The sequence below is a fragment of the Mesoplodon densirostris genome, chromosome 12, assembly GCF_025265405.1.
Source record: "Mesoplodon densirostris isolate mMesDen1 chromosome 12, mMesDen1 primary haplotype, whole genome shotgun sequence".
NCBI lineage: Eukaryota > Metazoa > Chordata > Mammalia > Artiodactyla > Ziphiidae > Mesoplodon > Mesoplodon densirostris.
The window spans coordinates 103,184,500-103,202,055 of record NC_082672.1 but is presented as its reverse complement, the minus strand read 5'-3'; the positions used below and the strand labels follow the sequence as shown (position 1 = coordinate 103,202,055).

The following is a 17,556-nucleotide window of genomic DNA, read 5'->3' as shown; positions in this document are numbered from 1 at the left end:
CAATTGATCAAGGAGAATATGTTAGAATATGTTAAAATGCAGATGGACAGTGAAAGAACAAATATAACTTTTAACTAAATATTGTCTTGATATTTAGACCATTGGTTAAGAACATGCTAACAGGTTTCATCCATTTCAAGAAAGCAGAATATTTGCAGATCACTTAACATTTACTAGGTATGTTCTCAGTCTGGAAGGATATATTTCATTTACATGTGTCATTTAATTTAACCACATCCCTCTGTAGTAGATAGTGTTATCCTTATTTGCAGATGGGAAACAGGCTCAGAAAGATTAAGAATGTTACCTAATTCTAGTAGGTAGCCAAACCTAAACTGATCTAATTCCAGGGCACAGCTCTTTCTGACATGTCAGTGTGGGTCTTTATCTCTTTGAGAATTGTTGAACATTAAAAGCCGCCTTCCAGGTAAATGCATAAAGAAAAAACATGAGCAATGATATAACAATACAAGTCTCACTAAATAATTGGTGTGTTTGGCCTTGCTTTTGCTGACAGATCTTTTGCAAAATTGCTTTTCTCTGAGATAGTGGACTTTAAATATTTTCTTTGAAGACTTTCCTAAACTATACCTATCAGAAAGCTACTTTCCTTTAAGGCTAAAGAAAAATGAAAGCTTACTTAACTACACTTAGGTGCCAGGGTCATACTATGAACTCTACACCTACCAGGATGCACGCTAAGATAGGGTGGCTCCACAAACTGTCCATAGTACTGTGATTTCTTTCTGATATTTTTAAGTAGAAATAATTTAATAACTATTCACAAAAGAAAGAAACACTGTTTCTTGGTCCTCAATATCATACTGCTGTAGGCTAATTCTCTCTTGTTACCCCTTAGTATAGTGAGTGTGTTTTGGGGACCCTCCTTCACGATCTTCTCCATTCCAAGAGCATCTTACATAAATCCAGGACTTCTCAAGCAGCCAGTTTTGCCAGATGGTCTTAGGGTTGGTTGTACCCATATATGTATAATCCTGAACTTCTCAAGTAAGGTCCTTATAGAGCATAATGGCTAAGAGAATTGGTGCTGATACCAGACCTGAGTCCAAATACTGCCTATGCCCCTAACTAGCTGTGTAACCTTGGAGATGTAACTTAAGCCCCTTAAAGGGATTAGATTTCTCACCCGGAAAATGGTATAATACATGTATCTACCCCATATGGTTAGTGTGTAAATTAATGTAACTTGAGATGGTGCATGTTAAGCATTAGCACAGTGCTTGTCTCTTGTTAGTAATACCTGCTTTTATTATTAATTATTCTCTATATTCCCAGGTTCAGCAAGGTGCCTAGCATATAATAGTTGTTCAGCAAATATTTACTGGATTGAACGAGCTCTGAAATTTAAGCATTGGGTCAACAGCAAAGTAGTCACCCCACCATCATTTCTCCCACAGAAAGGGAGAATAGATGGAAGCCAGCCATCATAATTTCTTTTCTTGTTCTAAACTTCCCATCCAGGCCCAGCAATAAAATAATCTTCCTGAACCCCAACAATTTCGAGAATTTTTCAAATCACACTATTTGAAAATAGTTGGGTTTCCCTAATCTAATATGTCCCAGGACCCCAAGGTCACCAAGCTTATATTAATGAAGTCTAGTTAAGAGAAATGATTACAGTTAGTAAACCAACTGCTTATGAGCTCATTGGGCTTTTTAAAATTTACTCTCTGCACTTCATAGAGACACAGGTAGTTTGCTTTTGTAGGACTCTCCACAGTCAAAGTAGTCTTTCAAAAAGCACAAATCAGATGCTATTATCGCACTGCTTCTAACCTCTAAAGGCTGTCTATTGTAAAGAGATTAAATTTTCAACTACTTAGCCAGGTTCACAGGGACCATGTGGTCTGGTCACTTACTACATCTTTCCCTGACCTTCATGGGGTTCGAGGCACAGTTATGTTTTTCAGTCCCTCAGATGCAACAAGCTCTAGTTCTTGCTCTCCCAGCTTTAGATTGATTGGCTCATCCTTCTACCCAGACCAATTTCCCTCTGATCATTAAGGTCTCGGTTCAAACGCCACCACTACTATCTTGACCAAAGAGACCTGCCTCCTCACTGCCTCTCCATCCCATTGTCCAGTCGTATTTCTGTCGCTGTCCAAAATGTATTTACATGTTGACTCTGTCTTCCTCCACCACTGGACACTTGCTTAAGAGCAAGGACTTTGTAATTTTTTGCTCACCACTGAATCTTCCAAAGCTTGCAGGAGACACTGGCACATAGAAGGTGTGTAGGAAATGTGTGTCTAATAAATGAATAAATACGTGAATGAAAAAATACTGTGAAACACTAACACAAGAATATTCTTCTTTCAAAAGAATAATGAAAAATAATTTCATTCAATAAGAGTCAATCTTAGTTACTGATACATGACTTAGTAGTTCCCATTCAATTTAAAATGTTCCATTTTTTTTCTGATACTTCACAAGTCATTAATTAAATGTTGCTCGCTTTTAAGGCTAATCTGTGAGACATTATTTAACTTGTCTACTCTAAAGTTCCGGCATTAAGTCAGGCGGGGCTTCAGCAAGTACTGATCATGTGACCTTGGCCTCTCATTGCCTCAGTTTTCTCATTTGTAACATGGGTATAATAATAGGCTTATTTCATAGGCTTATGAGGAGGAAAACCTCATATATATATATATATATATATATATATATATATATATATGTCTATGTATATGTATTTAAACAGTGTCTTAGAAGAGTGTCTGGCACATGGTAAGCATTATAGAGTATTGACTGCTGCTACTAGTACTGTTATTTTGAGAACTAACTGTTGAGAATAATCCTTCATATAGTGGTTTATTCCACTGAAGATAAAGGAAACTAATAGAATATTAGAAATCAGATTAAACACAGAAAGCCAGTAAAATATACCAAGACAGAAGATGATGAGAGTGTAAAAGCATAGAAGAAAAAAAAAACGGTTTTTGTTTTTCTTATTCTTTTTCTTTTTTAAAGAAGGAAAGAGCCTAGAATTAGGACAAAAACTATTCATTGGCTATACTGACATGGAGATCGCTGGTGACCTTCATAAGTAAAATTTCAGGAGAGTGGGCAAAGAGATTACGGTGAGAGAAGTCAGATGGATGTAAATTATAGAGTAAATGGGACGTGAGGAAATGGAAACAATATATGAAGATAACAATTTTGAAAAGTTCAGACAGGAATTGGCTAAAGAAGATATGCAGGGATTAGGGGAGAAGGGAGGCTTTCATGTTACACGTATAGTTTATAATATTTTAAGTTGGAGTTACTAGTCTAGAATGAGGTTGAATTTTGGCAAGAATCATTCATAAGGAGTAGATGGGCTGTAGAAAATGCAGTGCTGTGAAGTACTTGAGAAGATGAGAGAAAATGAAATGCTGTCTGTAGTGCACATGGCCTTTTAACGTTCACTCGTGTAGTAAAAGGGAATACAAAGATCAACGCAAATGCTAATGAATTCATGGATTTGGCAGTGGACTATTTACTTACTGACTTCTGTGTTCTTAGTGAGTCATGAAGCACCTCACCAGCTCAGAGTGAAGGAAGTAGAGAGGATGGAGGGACATTTGAGGAGGGCAGGTAAAGCTTCTCAGAAAATAGTCTGTAAGGAGAATTAGAAAGAACGTACTGTAAGTCAGAGCAATATTTCCAGTCTTGAAAATCCATTTGAAGTTGGTGATTATTAATTTATTGGAATACCAATTTGCCCTGCCACATGATTTTTCTCCAGCTACCTGGATATAAGTTACGCAGAGGCAGAAAAGAGTGAGAGATAACAATCGAGGGAAAATACAATTAATATTTTTTTTACCTTTTTCCACTTCCCCGCTCCAACTCTGGGGAGCCTTCACGGACATGGCTGCCCTCCCAGCCTCCAGCAGCACTCTGTTATCAAAGAATTCAAAGAAATGGAACATAGGTTTCCAACTTATTAATTTAGCAGAATCAAAAATTATATATAATGTCTTCTGTTGGCAAAGATTTTTGCAATATAATTTGGTTCCATCTTTTGACAAGTAATTTGGCAATGTCTAGCAAGATAAAAATGTTAATAGCTTTTTACACATTAATTCTAATTCTGGAAGCTTATGCCAATAAATAATCTATAATCCAGAAAATTATTATATAAAGATGCTCATTGTCATGTCATTTGTAATAACAAAAAATTGGAAACACCTTTAATTGTTAACAATAGGAAAATAGTTAAGGAAATTATATCCACTTAGTAGAAAGCTACACAGTTACTATATTATAATTACAAGATGATGGAGCAAAATAGAATAATGCTTAATAAAGAAAGAATGAAGAAAGCTGACTTAAAATTGTGTCTTCCTTATGACAGTAATTATGTAAACATATAAATATTTATTAACACTTAAAACCAAAATAAGGTTTTAAAAGCTCTGTACCAGTAATGGGGATTTTATGTTTGTTTCAAAATATTTTTTAACATAACTCTTATAATTTTGTTTTTTCTACTCCTTTTCTTAAGAATTTCTGATTATTACCTCATTTTTCATTTCATAGTTTCAAATAAAGTCAGCAATTTTATCATCAGAGGAGATTAGACTTATTTGACAGTTCATAATTCGAAGTTATTTGGTATAAAAAGACCATATACACTTGTAGGTGCTTTCAAAATAAAATTTCGAGAATTTTTTTTTTTTTTTTTTTTTTGCTTAGTCTTTCCTAGTATGGAGATTAAGCAAATACCTAAAATTGCTAGCCATGCTTTTTTCATTTTTCTCATTTTGTTCATTTATCTTGCCCTTCACAAGAATGATAACAAATGAGTCTGCAGTTGCATCTGCCAATTTCTTAAATCCTCTATTATCCACAATATGAAACCATACTAATATGAATGTTTCCAATATTTTCAGAGCTCTTTAGTTATTATACTTTAGCATTCTGTATGAAGTATCTTATGTAAGTGTAAACTTTAGACTCAACTTCTGGAAGCTTTTGATTTCTTAGTTCAAAAGTGAGAGATCCTTAGTTCAGCCCTATGATTAACAATTACTTGTATAGTAGGAAGCTCCTAAATTATTGTTTTATGGATACCTGGTAGTTTTCTTGCCATTTCTCAGAAGTTCTCTATTAAACACATTCTCTCTCTCTCTCTCTCTCTCTGTCTCTCTCTCTCTGTCTCTCTGTCTCTCTCTCTCTCTCTCTCTCACACACACACACACACACACACACACACACACACACACACACATTGTGATTAAAAGCACAGACTTTGGCATTATGAAGTCTAAGGTTCAATTTCCAGTTCTGTAGTTTCTGGACCACTTCACTTTAGCAAGTAACCTAATGTCTCTGAACCTTGTTATTTTCATCTGTAAAATGGAGATTACAATTATATCAGACAATCCTCAAAACACCCGTAATAATTTTAGAGTTTCAGAGTCAGGTACAAGCAGGCACTCAGTAAATGGCTAGTACTTTTATTACTTTATTATTATTTAGGTCTTGGTTTTCCTTGAGTCTGTGAGTCCCCATGATTAAATGTAATTTCCAGTAGATTGAATAACACCTGTTTTCACCAAAAACTTTAACTGAGTTCATTACTTTCTGTGAAACCCAGATTAGTTTTCTGCCTTCTTTTCTGTGCCGTATGTAGGTGTTCAATAGATTTATTTAATAAATGTATGAATGCATGAACACGTAGATGAATTTTTAAATGCTTCTTTTTGAGAAGGTAGAACAAATGTGACACAGTAAAACAGATAAGAAAATAGTGCATGGAAAAAATGGCAAAGTCATGTATGTACCCAGGGCCAGCCTAAGAAGAATTGCTTTTTTTCTTTTAAGGGAAAATGTGTTGAATAGCTTATTTTAATTATTTCTAAAAGTTAAGTACAGGGACTTCCCTGGTGATCCAGTGGTTAAGACTTCGCCTTCTGATGCAGAGGGTGTGGGTTCAATCTCTAGTCGGGGAGCTATGGTCCCAACATGCCTCACAGCCAAAAAACCAAAACATAAAACAGAAGCAGTATTGTAACAAATTCAATAAAGACTTTAAAAAGTGGTCCACATCAAAAAAAAGAAAGTTAAGTACAAAAATTTGCTGATGATTTACATATTTAGCACCAATAAAATAATGTGAGATTAGCTGTACTAAAACAGAATGTTGAGCTACATTCACATTAAGTGACATTATATAGTCTAAATTTGTGGAAAACTTCTGAGATGGCTGAGGAAAAGTAAGATGGTGAGTGACCTTTGAGCAGAAAAAGACAGAAAGAGAAATGGCCTTTTCTACATCCTATTGCGCCTCCAAGTAAAATGCTTGGTAATCTAGCTACAAAGCTATATGTCATTTGGCTTTACGCACCTACTGTGATTTACCTTGTGAAGATCAGATTTTGCCATGGATAGGATCTGTAAAAGTATCACACATTCCAGTACCATTGGCAACCACAGCTACCAAAAACTCCAATTTAAATCGATGAACCTAATATCAGATGATAGTATCATTTCCTTGTGGGTGTTTTGGGAAAAGGTGGGTAGGAAATGTATAAAATTGAGTACTTTATTAACTGAAAAAACAATTCATCATTTTGAAAACATAAAATACATTAAAGTTGTTATAGCATCAGGCATTAATATTTCACTGTACTTTAGTCATTGCCTACAATCAACATTTTCTGCCCTTTGAAACAGAATCATGCTTGTGGTATGCATTAATCATATAAAAGATTAAACACTGAAAAGAAATTCAGCCTTTAAAGACAATTTGCTTTGATTTATTCAGTGGGTTCTTCCAAAAAGTTAATACCAAGAATTATTGCTTGTTGAATTGGAGTTACAAATTCTTTCAGAGTTACTTAGTATTTTCTGTAATATCAGTATCAAGGAAGGTAAAGCAAATTTACATATTTATTAGGAAATACAGGCACATAATCATAAAACAAGAAAACACAGCGTTTTTATAGACTTTATTTTTTAGAAGTGTTTTAATTTTACAGAAAAATTGAGAAGATAGTATAAAGTGTTTCCATATACACTATACCTATTTCCCTCTATGATGATCCACTTACATTAGTATGTTACATTGTTACAATCAATTAACAAATATTGATACATTATCATTTACTATAACCCATACATTAGTCCAGTTCCTTAGTTTTTACCTAATGTCCTTTTTCTATTCCAGGATTTCATCCAAAACATCACATTACGTTTAGTTGCCATGTTTCCTTAGGCTCCTCTTGGGTTTGATAGCTTCTCAGGTTTTCCTTGGATGACCTTGACAATTTTGAGTAGTTAGGTTTTTGTAGGATGCCTACTACTAGAATTTGTTTGATGCATTTTTCATGATAATATTGGGATTATGTGTTTTGGGGAGGAAGACCACAGAGTAGAAGGGTTATTTTGTCAGATCACATCAAGTGTACAGAGTATCAATATGCATTATGAATGCTGAGGTGGACCTTGATCACCAGGCTGAGGTAGTGTTTTTCAGGTTTCTCCATTGTAAGATTACTGTTTTCCCTTTTTCATACTGTACTTGTTTGGAAGGAAGTCAATATGCTCAGCCCACAGCTAAGGAATAGGGAGTTATGCTTAAGATGGAGTACTACATAAACTATTTGGAATTCCTTTGCACTGGAGATTTATCTATTCTCCTGCATTTATGTATCCAATTATTTATTTATATCAGAAGAACTCATGGATTTTTATTTTATACTTTGGGTTATAATCTAATTCTACTTTAGTCACTTTGTTCCTCAAATTGCTCTAGTCCTGACCCTTGTGAACTCTTTTCAGTTGGCTCTTGTGCCACTCTGTGGTATCCCCGTCCTATTTTTTTTTTTTTTGGAACTTCCTTACTTTCTGACACTATAAGATGGTCTTGTATATAAATCTTGTATATTTACTGCCCCAGTCCTAGAATCAGCTATTTCTTCAAGGATAACTAGGTCTTTTTAGTGGAGAACGGTATTAGACAGCAGGATCTGGGTGTGGGGTGTGCTAATTGCTGCTCAGATGTCATTGCTTCTAGATCTTCTCAGCTGACAGAGCAAAGAGATAATATCTGTGTACATTACCCATGTATATGCACATATCTCTAAGTATCTCTCTACATGACCATGTGTATTAAGGTAATATGAAGCAATATTAAGCTAAACATGAATGTATATTGATGTTTCCAACTTTAATCTGTTACCACATAGATCATCTTAGCCTCATCTCTTGCTTATCTTTAAATTTAAACTCCAGCAAAACACTTGGCTTCTAGAAGTATGAAAATCAAATTGTAGCAACTTTGGGAAGCCACATCATCTAGCAGAATAATTCTTAAAGGGCAAGGTGTATATCATCAAATTTTAATTTACAGTCAGCAGTACTTTTTAACATCAAAAGACCTCCAGACCTCTGCTTCCAAGAAGATGAAGTAGCCCATTTCTCCCAGGTTCTCCCACTTAAAACTAAAACCCTGAACATAACAACAAACAAACATAGGAAGACGCTGAAAGGTGGAAATGAGAAGGCAGACTTAACTAGGGACTTTGGGACTTGAGGAATAATGTGGTGATGAGTCCCCTGCGTTTCCTGTTGCTTCCCATACATCCTGGAGAGGGTATTACAGGACCCCCAATCAATAACCACCAACAGAACAACAGACAAAAAAACTTGAAGAAAACCCCACAAAACCCTGTTCCCCCTAGCCAAAGTATGAGGAAAGGGGTTGCTAAAGACAGAAGACCATTTGGGCAATAATATACACACTACTCGAGCCAAGTGCCAGTGGAATATACACACTACTCGAGCCAAGTGGAATATTGCACCCATCCCCTATGTCCTGTCGTTTCAGTTGGGCCAAGGTAGGATTTGATCTTCCACACCACCCCACTCCTGCCCTCCAGAAGAGCCAGCGCTCTTGGTTCCCCACCAGGTTGTTTCAGTGTGGTCCAGTGGTGAGCTGAGCCTCCACCCCTTTCCATGAGCAAACAGACTTTAAAAGGTGGTGCCTGACAGGCTAGTTAACACTGGGCTGCCCTCACACAGTCGTGGGGTCCAATGGTGGGACTTAGCCTCCATCTCTCCCTGATATCAATAAGAATAGGGTGTTACAGATTGGAGGGAGTAGGCACCCCACTAACCCCCAACACATGATGTCAGTGAGACCCACTGGGGTGCTGAATCCCCATAACCATCCTGAGGCAGTAAGACAGAATGAGGTGGCACAAGCAGGGCTAGTTGGCACTTCTCTTCCTCTTACCCTGGTGTCAGTGGGGCCAGCAGGTAGCTGACCCTCTACCCACACCCGGCATCAACAAGAAGGAATGAAGTGGGAGGAAGGACAGCAAACACTTCACTTCTCCCCTCCCCTGGTGTCAAGAAAACTACTGGGGACATGAACTTCCACTCCTACTAAAAGGCAACAAAATGATATTAATGTTCCCACTTTTGGGGGGAAGGTGTCAGAAGGGCCAATAGGCTAGCTGAACTTCTACTTGATCTGTCTGCAGTGAGACAATGTAAGTGCCCACTTTTGCTGCGGTATTGTCAGTAGGGCCCAATGGAAATCTGTACGTAACCCCCCAGTCCTCATACTACGCCTCAAATAGGATGACTTCCTTCTAAAAAGTAATAATAAAATTAAATGCGATACACAGTCATGTAATAACTCACAATGTTTAGAATGCAATGGAAAAATACTCATGACACCAAGAACCAGGAAATCACAGAATAAATGAGAAAAGACAAGAAACATACACCAACACTGAGATAAGACATCTATTGAAATGATCAGACAAGGATTTTAAATAAGCTGTCACTTAAATGCTTCAATGAGCAATTATGCGTTCCTTGACAGAAATGTGAAAAATAGAAAATGTAAACAAAGAACTAGAAGTTATAACAATAAAAACAAATGAGAACAGTAGAACTGAAAAATACAACAATCAAACAACTTTGCTCAAGAGTAGAGTGGAGATTACAAAGCATAGAATCATGAACTTGGAAGAGATCAGTACAATGTACCAAATGTACAGAGCAAAACAGACTGAGGGGTAGAGATGGGAGAAAGAACAGGATCTCAAGAACCTGTAAACAGTAACAAAAGCACTAACTTTCATATCATCAAAGTTCCAGAATGAAAAAAGAGAGCAAGTAGGACTGACAAAGTATTCAAAGAAATCATGACTAAAAAGTTCCCAGGTTTTTAGAAGACATAAACACAAATTCAAGAATCTGAACAAACCCAAAGAGGAAAAACGCAAAGATATCCTTGCCAAGACGCGTCATAATTAAACTTCTGAAAAGTAGAGACAAAAAAATTCTCGCAAGTGGACAGGCAGAAACAATGCATCACTTATTGAGAAACACCAATTCCAATGACAGCATATTTCTTGTCTAAAACTCTGGAGTCAGAAGCATTGACATAACCTTTTTCAAGTGCTAACAGAAAAGAACGCTCAGCCACAAATTCACACTTTGATCTCCACTTTCTTGTTTGACTTACATTAATGGACTACTAACTCATCTTTCTATATCCGGGACTGCCGTCACCCTTCTCCAAAAATCTAGTCACAGTATTTCCAGAGTGATCGTTCTAAAAATGAAACAAATGTTTCTTATAAAAATACCTGATTGTGTTATGAAACTTGTCTCTCTTCTAAGTTACCAGTTAAAATCCTTCAGTGGATTCCCATCTTTCTTGGAGTAAAATCTCACACCCAAACTCTCTTTGTCCTTTTGGGCTGCTGTAAGATTATACTGCAGGTTGGGTGGCTCATAAACAACAGGCATTTTTTTCTCACAGGTCTGGAGGCTGCAAGTGCAAGAATAGGGTGCCAGTATGGTCAGATGAGGGCCCTCTTTTGAGTTCCAGACTTCTCATTGTAACCTCACATGGCAGAAGAGCTTCAGGAGCTCTGTGGAGTCTCTTTTGTAAGAGCACTAATACCGTAATCATTTCCCAAAGGCCCCACCTACTAATACTATCACCTCCGGAAATTAAGATTTCAACGTATAAATTTGGAGGGGAACACACATACATGGACCATTCATGGTCTGGCCTCTACCCTCTCCATTGTCTTCTTTTCTTACACTCCAGTGAGCATTTCTTTTTTTTTTTTTTTTTTTTTTTTTACAGTATGCGGGCCTCTCACTGTTGCGGCCTCTCCCGTTGCGGAGCACAGGCTCCGGACGCGCAGGCTCAGCGGCCATGGCTCACGGGCCCAGCCGCTCTGCGGCATGTGGGATCTTCCCGGACTGGGGCATGAACCCGTGTCCCCTGCATCGGCAGGTGGACTCTCAACCACTGTGCCACCAGGGAAGCCCCAGTGAGCATTTCTTATACTGATTATGAATGGAACTCCTTTCTGGACTGATCCTTAACCATTCATTTTCTGGCAAACATGAATTTATCTTCTCTTTTCCTCAAAAATTCACCCTTCCTTCATGTTACATACCCATTTCAATTGCCTTCTACAGGAAGCCCTACTGATACCCCCCATATACTACTCTCCACAGCATGCATTAAGGTCTTACCGTGTCTTCCTATAGCATTCTGTAATAATCTTTATGGTAACTATGGATTTTCTTATTTGAATGTCACAATACATTGAATTCTAGGTGGCACGATAATGATTTTAGTAACAGTAACACTGGTGCCTGCCTAGTTTAACCCATGGCATTCTTTAGGTGTTCAATAAATGTTTGTTGAATGAGTGAATGAATGAATGAATGGTCAATTTGAAATCTTAATCATGTTACTTTTCAAAAATCTATTAAAAGATACCCACAGTTTTCCAGAAGATTAGGGACTTAGGATCTTAAACTTGATCTAATAGAGGAATTTTTACTCATACATCATGTTTAAATACCGCAAAGTAAAACCATTAACCCAGGAATTTAAGGTTATCCATTTGGACTTGCAAGCCAATAATTAATATATTCTGCCCCAACTGTATTAGATGGTTTCATTGCTCCACTCATATCTCCCCAGCACTCATCATTCCACTATATGCTGATAGAATCATGCTACCACCTGCAATTATCCACCTTAGGGCAGGCCAGAAGTGTACAGGAGTTAATGTATCTGGGTGTAGCTTTCAACCAAGGACAGAGGGGACTGGAAGATAAGTACTTCAAGTTTCTCACCGATTCTTGGGATAACTCTGAGACATGTTCTGTAGAGTTTCACAGAACTCCCCTGAAGTACTGGCAGCAGTTCCCTGCAGGAGTAATTTATTCAGTAATGCACCTCTTTTGGCTTCCTTCCATGCCTCCATTCTCAATTCCCACTCCACTTCTGAGTTTTCTGGAAGCACCTCCCAGATGAACAGTTTGCATTCAAATTATTGCCTCAGGTTCTGCTTCTAGGGGAATTCAATTTATAGCCTCCTAACAATCCGGTTTTCCTTAGAGAGCCATCACTGGTACAAGTACCAAGGCATGGCACATTATGTATCACTCCTCCTAAATCCTAATATTTTTAAACAGATAGAAAAGAGTATGACCTTGAAGAGAAAAATCGTTTGAATGAGAATGGCCAATGGATAAAGGGAAGGAGAGACAGTGCCATTTGTTTTCCATTAATGATAGTGTGAAATTTATGGGCAGATGGTCTAACAGGTGTGACTATAATTTGAGGAGCCTGCTCCCTTGGTTACAGAAGACTGCTATTGTTATTATGGAAGCACAACCTCATGACTTTATTGCTTCGCTTGATGTAGCCTTTTCCTTTACCCTTAAATCTTTCTACATCACTGAATTGCAGCCAATAGCTTTATTTTCTCCCTATGGCTCCATCACAAAAAAGACACACATGTGCACACACACACACACACACACACACAGAGTTTTGTGTATGCCAGGGCTTGAAAAGACAAGCTCATGGTGCATGTATGCAATGGATATTGTACATTACAGGTCTCTGTGAAATAGTCTTCTGCAGGTTCCTATGTTTATTTTATGAATAATTAACTTTAGTAAAGTTAATTTCCTGAAGATCTTGATGAAGACTGAAGAAAGGAAGTAAATTTTAAAGAAAAAGACTTAGAAACTTGCCCTTTTTGCCCTCTCTTTGTATCTTAATGAACAAAGGATAACTGGGCCTTTTTTGAAGTCTTTGCTTGAGTTGAAGACACAAAATGCAACCTGTACTCTTATAATATGTTCAGTTCATGAGTACACAAACTTAGAAACCGTGAATTTCCCTAAAGTTATTATACCATTTAGAAGATGTTTGCTTGGACGTTTACTTAAAACCAAACAATTGAGGTCTATATGTCCAAATAATTTCCTTCTCTCTTGCTGTTTCCATTTCAGTTTCCTGAGTTCCTGGGAAGGCCTTGTTTCCCCAAAGGAACGATTTCTGGTAGAAGTCTGAAGGTCTGACCCAAGAAAAATAATCCAGTATAGCCAATGAATTGAGGACAAGAAGGTTTCCAATCAGGTAGGAACATTTAATCTCATACATTACAATCACCTTAAGTAAGGTGTGCTGATAGCTGGATATGATTTAACTTCTTGGAAAAAGATGCATATATAACCTACCTCACAAGGAAGCTGGTCTCAATTCCCTTAGAGGTTGTGGTGTTTATTAGAGAGTGCCTTGGGGGAAGACGAATACAATAACAGTATGATGCTTTTTTTTTTCATTTTTAGCTCATTGTTGCCACGTACACTTGGTGATCTTGGTGCCTGTGGTTTAATCCCAGGAGGTTAGACATGTGGAACAGCACATTGACCCTTTTTAGTATTTTCTCCCAAGACAAATCATTTTTATAGGTTGTCTCCATGGTCTTCTAGTTGCTTATCAAAACTAAGCATCAAGTCTTCTAAGTGAGCAAAGCCCCAGTCAGTGTGAGGAAATCAGCTTAGTTCTTATTGGGGCACATCTTCTTGGTCTTGGCACAAAGTGAGTTCACATAGGGAGTTAGAAGGAGGAGAATGGGGCATGCGAAAGGGGAGTTCTCTGTTCTCATTTACCTATGCATGTTGAAACTCCACTAACAGTTTTATTTTCATTAGCAATTTGTGATAAAAACTTAGGGTAAAGGGAATAATGAAGCTGTCCCATTATATGGCAGGACAAAAGATAGTAGTGACATCAAAATCAGGGCCTATCCATCTCATTTGCAGTTATATACTCAGTGTTTAGCATGGCATTTGACCCCTCATCAGTATTCAATCAGAAGATGCGTGTTGAATGACTTAGGGATGAATTAATGAATGAAGAAAGTTAATATGGTAGAAAATGTGTTTTATCCTTGTATTTTTGTGTGTTGACTTCTATATTCCAAGACCCAGAACTGTAAGTGACACATAGAATATAATCAATAAAATTTTGTTGAAAGAATGAATGAGTCCCCACAATTCTAAGAATAATTTTAAGACCAACACAGACCCCATATCTGCCAAGGTCTATGACAGAAGTATCCAGAGATGAAAGCCTGGATCTCAGCTAGTGGTAGAGCTGACAGAATTTATCTAGTTTTAATAATTTACATCTCATCCCATTACATCTAGGCATAGTACCTACGTGAGCCATACAATTAAATGTTGACTGAAAAAAATGCACAACCTGAAAGTTGAGAATTATGTTTTATTTGGAGGACATACTGAGGACTTAAATCAGGAGACAGCCTCTCAGATAGCTCTGAGAGACCCTTCTGAAAAGGTAAGGGAGGGCACAGGATATTTAAGGGTTGTTGCAAAAAAAAACCCCAGGTAGTTGGAACATTAAAAGATTACTGTTAATTAAAGAAACTAAGTTAACTTAATAAATTTAGCACTTTCCTATATATGGTGAGATGCAGGAATCTGGTCTCATGGAAATCTTTCCCTTGATATGCACTTTAATTATCTAGGGCCAGTATCCTGTTTTCTCCATCCTGAATCCCCTCAGGGTGCTGATGGCTTGATGGCTGTAACATCCTTTGTTACTGATACCGCAGGCTACATTCTTTGTCCACGTAAATGACTTGAATATGCATAGTAAATCTGTGGATTTGCAAAACGTAATTCTTGGAGCATTTTTAGAAGGGCAAAGTTAAGGGCAATTTCAGAATCACTAGCAGCTAAAATTGCTGTTTATACTTTTCCACCGGTAGGTAGTAATCTGCTGTTGCTATCTTCAGTATTCCCAAGGGATAACAAAAGCCATTTAATTCAAGAAAGAAATGTAAAATTTAGCACAATGCAACTTCCACAAAACCAAACACACAAACGCACACCCAACTCTCGCAGATATGAAGTAATAATCTAAAATAGAATCCTGGAACTAATTGCAAAAAAAGAGCAAATGTACTCATATTGGATAATTGTATTCTTTTATTAATGTTTGATATATATACATATATGTATTTATTAATAAAATTCAGAGTTGCTATATGGAGAAATAGCTCTGTACCAATACTGTCTTTGTATGTGTTTATCAATAATGTATGAGATTGCCTCCTATGCTCCTTTTCCTTTATTCTCTTGCAGGCAGTAGATGTAGTTATCGGTTGTTTTTAAAATTTCTAGGCAGCCAAAGGACTAGTATCACTTAAATAAAGAAGGCAAATTGTCCCAAAGTAGGAACAATTTTCCTTCATTATGGAACATAAAGTCCTCATATGAAGGGGGAAGAATTTCATAGCTAAAAGCTTTCAACTACAGAAGATTTATGAGTAACTATGTATGTTGTTTCAAAGTGGACTCTCTATAATTATTGTCTAGGGGTTATCTTTGGTATATAATGGATTTTGATTTTTCAAATATTATTAGATAATATACAAAAGAATATATTTAATTGTATGTAAGTTATGATAAATAATAAAAACTCCTGAAACACACCACCGAAACTAAGAACTAGAATCAAAACTGCTGAGTCTTCTCTCTGTTCTCTACCCTGATCCCACCTTCTTGCTTTCACCCAAGAAATCACTCTGATCTTGGCTTTATGTTCAACATCCACATAATTTTTATCTGATTTTGCTTATTATTGAGATTTATAAAATTGATATCATACTTTAGTCTTCTGTGCTTGCTTTTTTTACTCAACATTATATTTCTAAGGTTCACCCACTTTACTTTAACTAGTGTTCATTCATTTGTACTACTGTATAATATTTTATTGTATAAATACAAGAAAATGTCTTTATTATTCTATTAATGATATTTGGGTTGTTTTGGGCCTATTACGGACAGTACTTCCATGAACATTTATTTTAATGTTTCCTGGTAGACATGTGCAAGATTTAGCATAAGTAAAAGAGTAGACATACTAAGAGTAGAATTGCTGAGTTGTAGGGAATTCAAATATTCAACTTTAAAAAATAACGTCAAAATGTTTTCCAAAGATATGGAATCAATTTTCAGCCCTTTTGCTCTATAGCTTCACCAGTTAGAATGGCCATTCTAGTTTTTTGTTCCTTGTATTAGTCTGCTCAGGTTGTCCTAGCAAAATACCTCAGATTCAGTGGGTTAAAAAACGAGATTTATCTTCTCACAGTTCTGGAGGCTGGAAGTCCAGGATCAAGATGTTGGCAGTTTTGGGTCCTCCTGAGGCCTCTTTCCTTGACTTGCAGGTGACCACTGCTTTCTTGCTATGTCCTCACATGGCCTTTTCTCTGTGTGTATACATCCCCCGTATCTCTTCCTCTTCTTACAAGGACACCAGTCATATCAGTTAGGGCCCCACCATTATGACCTCATTTAACCATAATTATGTTTTTAAAGTCCCTGTCTCCAAACAGCCACATTGGGAGATGGGGCATCAACATACGAATTTTAGGGAACACAATTCAGTCCATAACAATTTTAATTTGTATTTCCCTAATTACCGATAGGTTGAGAATCCTTTCATTTGTTTAATAGTTGCCTATGTTTCCTATTCTATGAAAGTCCAGAGAATATCTTTTGTCCATTTTTCTACTGTTTATCTTTTTCTTACTTATTTCTATTGTTTTTTAAATACAAGCAAATAATCCTTGGTCAGCTATATATGACACAAATAAGTTACTTCATGCCTTCTCGCTTTTTCAATGTTGTCTTGTGATAAATAGCGGCTCTCAATTTTAATGAAATCAAATTTATCTTTTAGCTTAGTGTCTTTTTGTTGTACTTAAAATGTCCTTCCCTAGTTTAATGCTACCCAGATATAGTATATTTTCTTCTGAAAGTTCTAGTGTATCTTTGTTTTATATTCAAGCCATTAATTCACTTACAATCGACTTGTCTGTATTATCCAATTTCTTTGTTTTCTTATGAATAATTAAGTTTTCCAGGACCATTTTGGAATGAATGGATTTTTTTAGGTGTGTCTGAGCTGTTCTTGACCATTCACATAAATTTCAGAATTGGCAATCCTGTAAAACCTCTATTAAGTATTTTTATTGTAATTGTATTGACTATATAAATTAAGTTGTGGAAAATTTACATCATTTTGATGAGTCTTTTCTCTCCATAAACAAGATGTACCTCTCCATTTATTTAAGACTTCTTTAATATCTTTCAATAAGGTTTTATTTTCTCCATAAATGTCTTGCACATTTTTATTTAGATTTATTCCTAGGTAGTTTTTTTTTTCCA

General features: G+C 36.6%; 1 protein-coding gene across 1 annotated transcript in view; it reads left to right on the top strand.

Annotated features, from left to right (window-relative positions):
• Nucleotides 1–17,556, top strand: part of LOC132499915 (uncharacterized) — a 55,193-nt gene that overhangs the window by 27,929 nt on the left and 9,708 nt on the right. Inside the window, exon 6 of the mRNA XM_060114579.1 lies at nucleotides 13,306–13,432. Within this exon, the coding sequence (XP_059970562.1) occupies nucleotides 13,306–13,366 (61 nt within the window). The 3' untranslated portion in view covers nucleotides 13,367–13,432. The remainder of the gene's footprint in view (nucleotides 1–13,305; nucleotides 13,433–17,556) is intronic.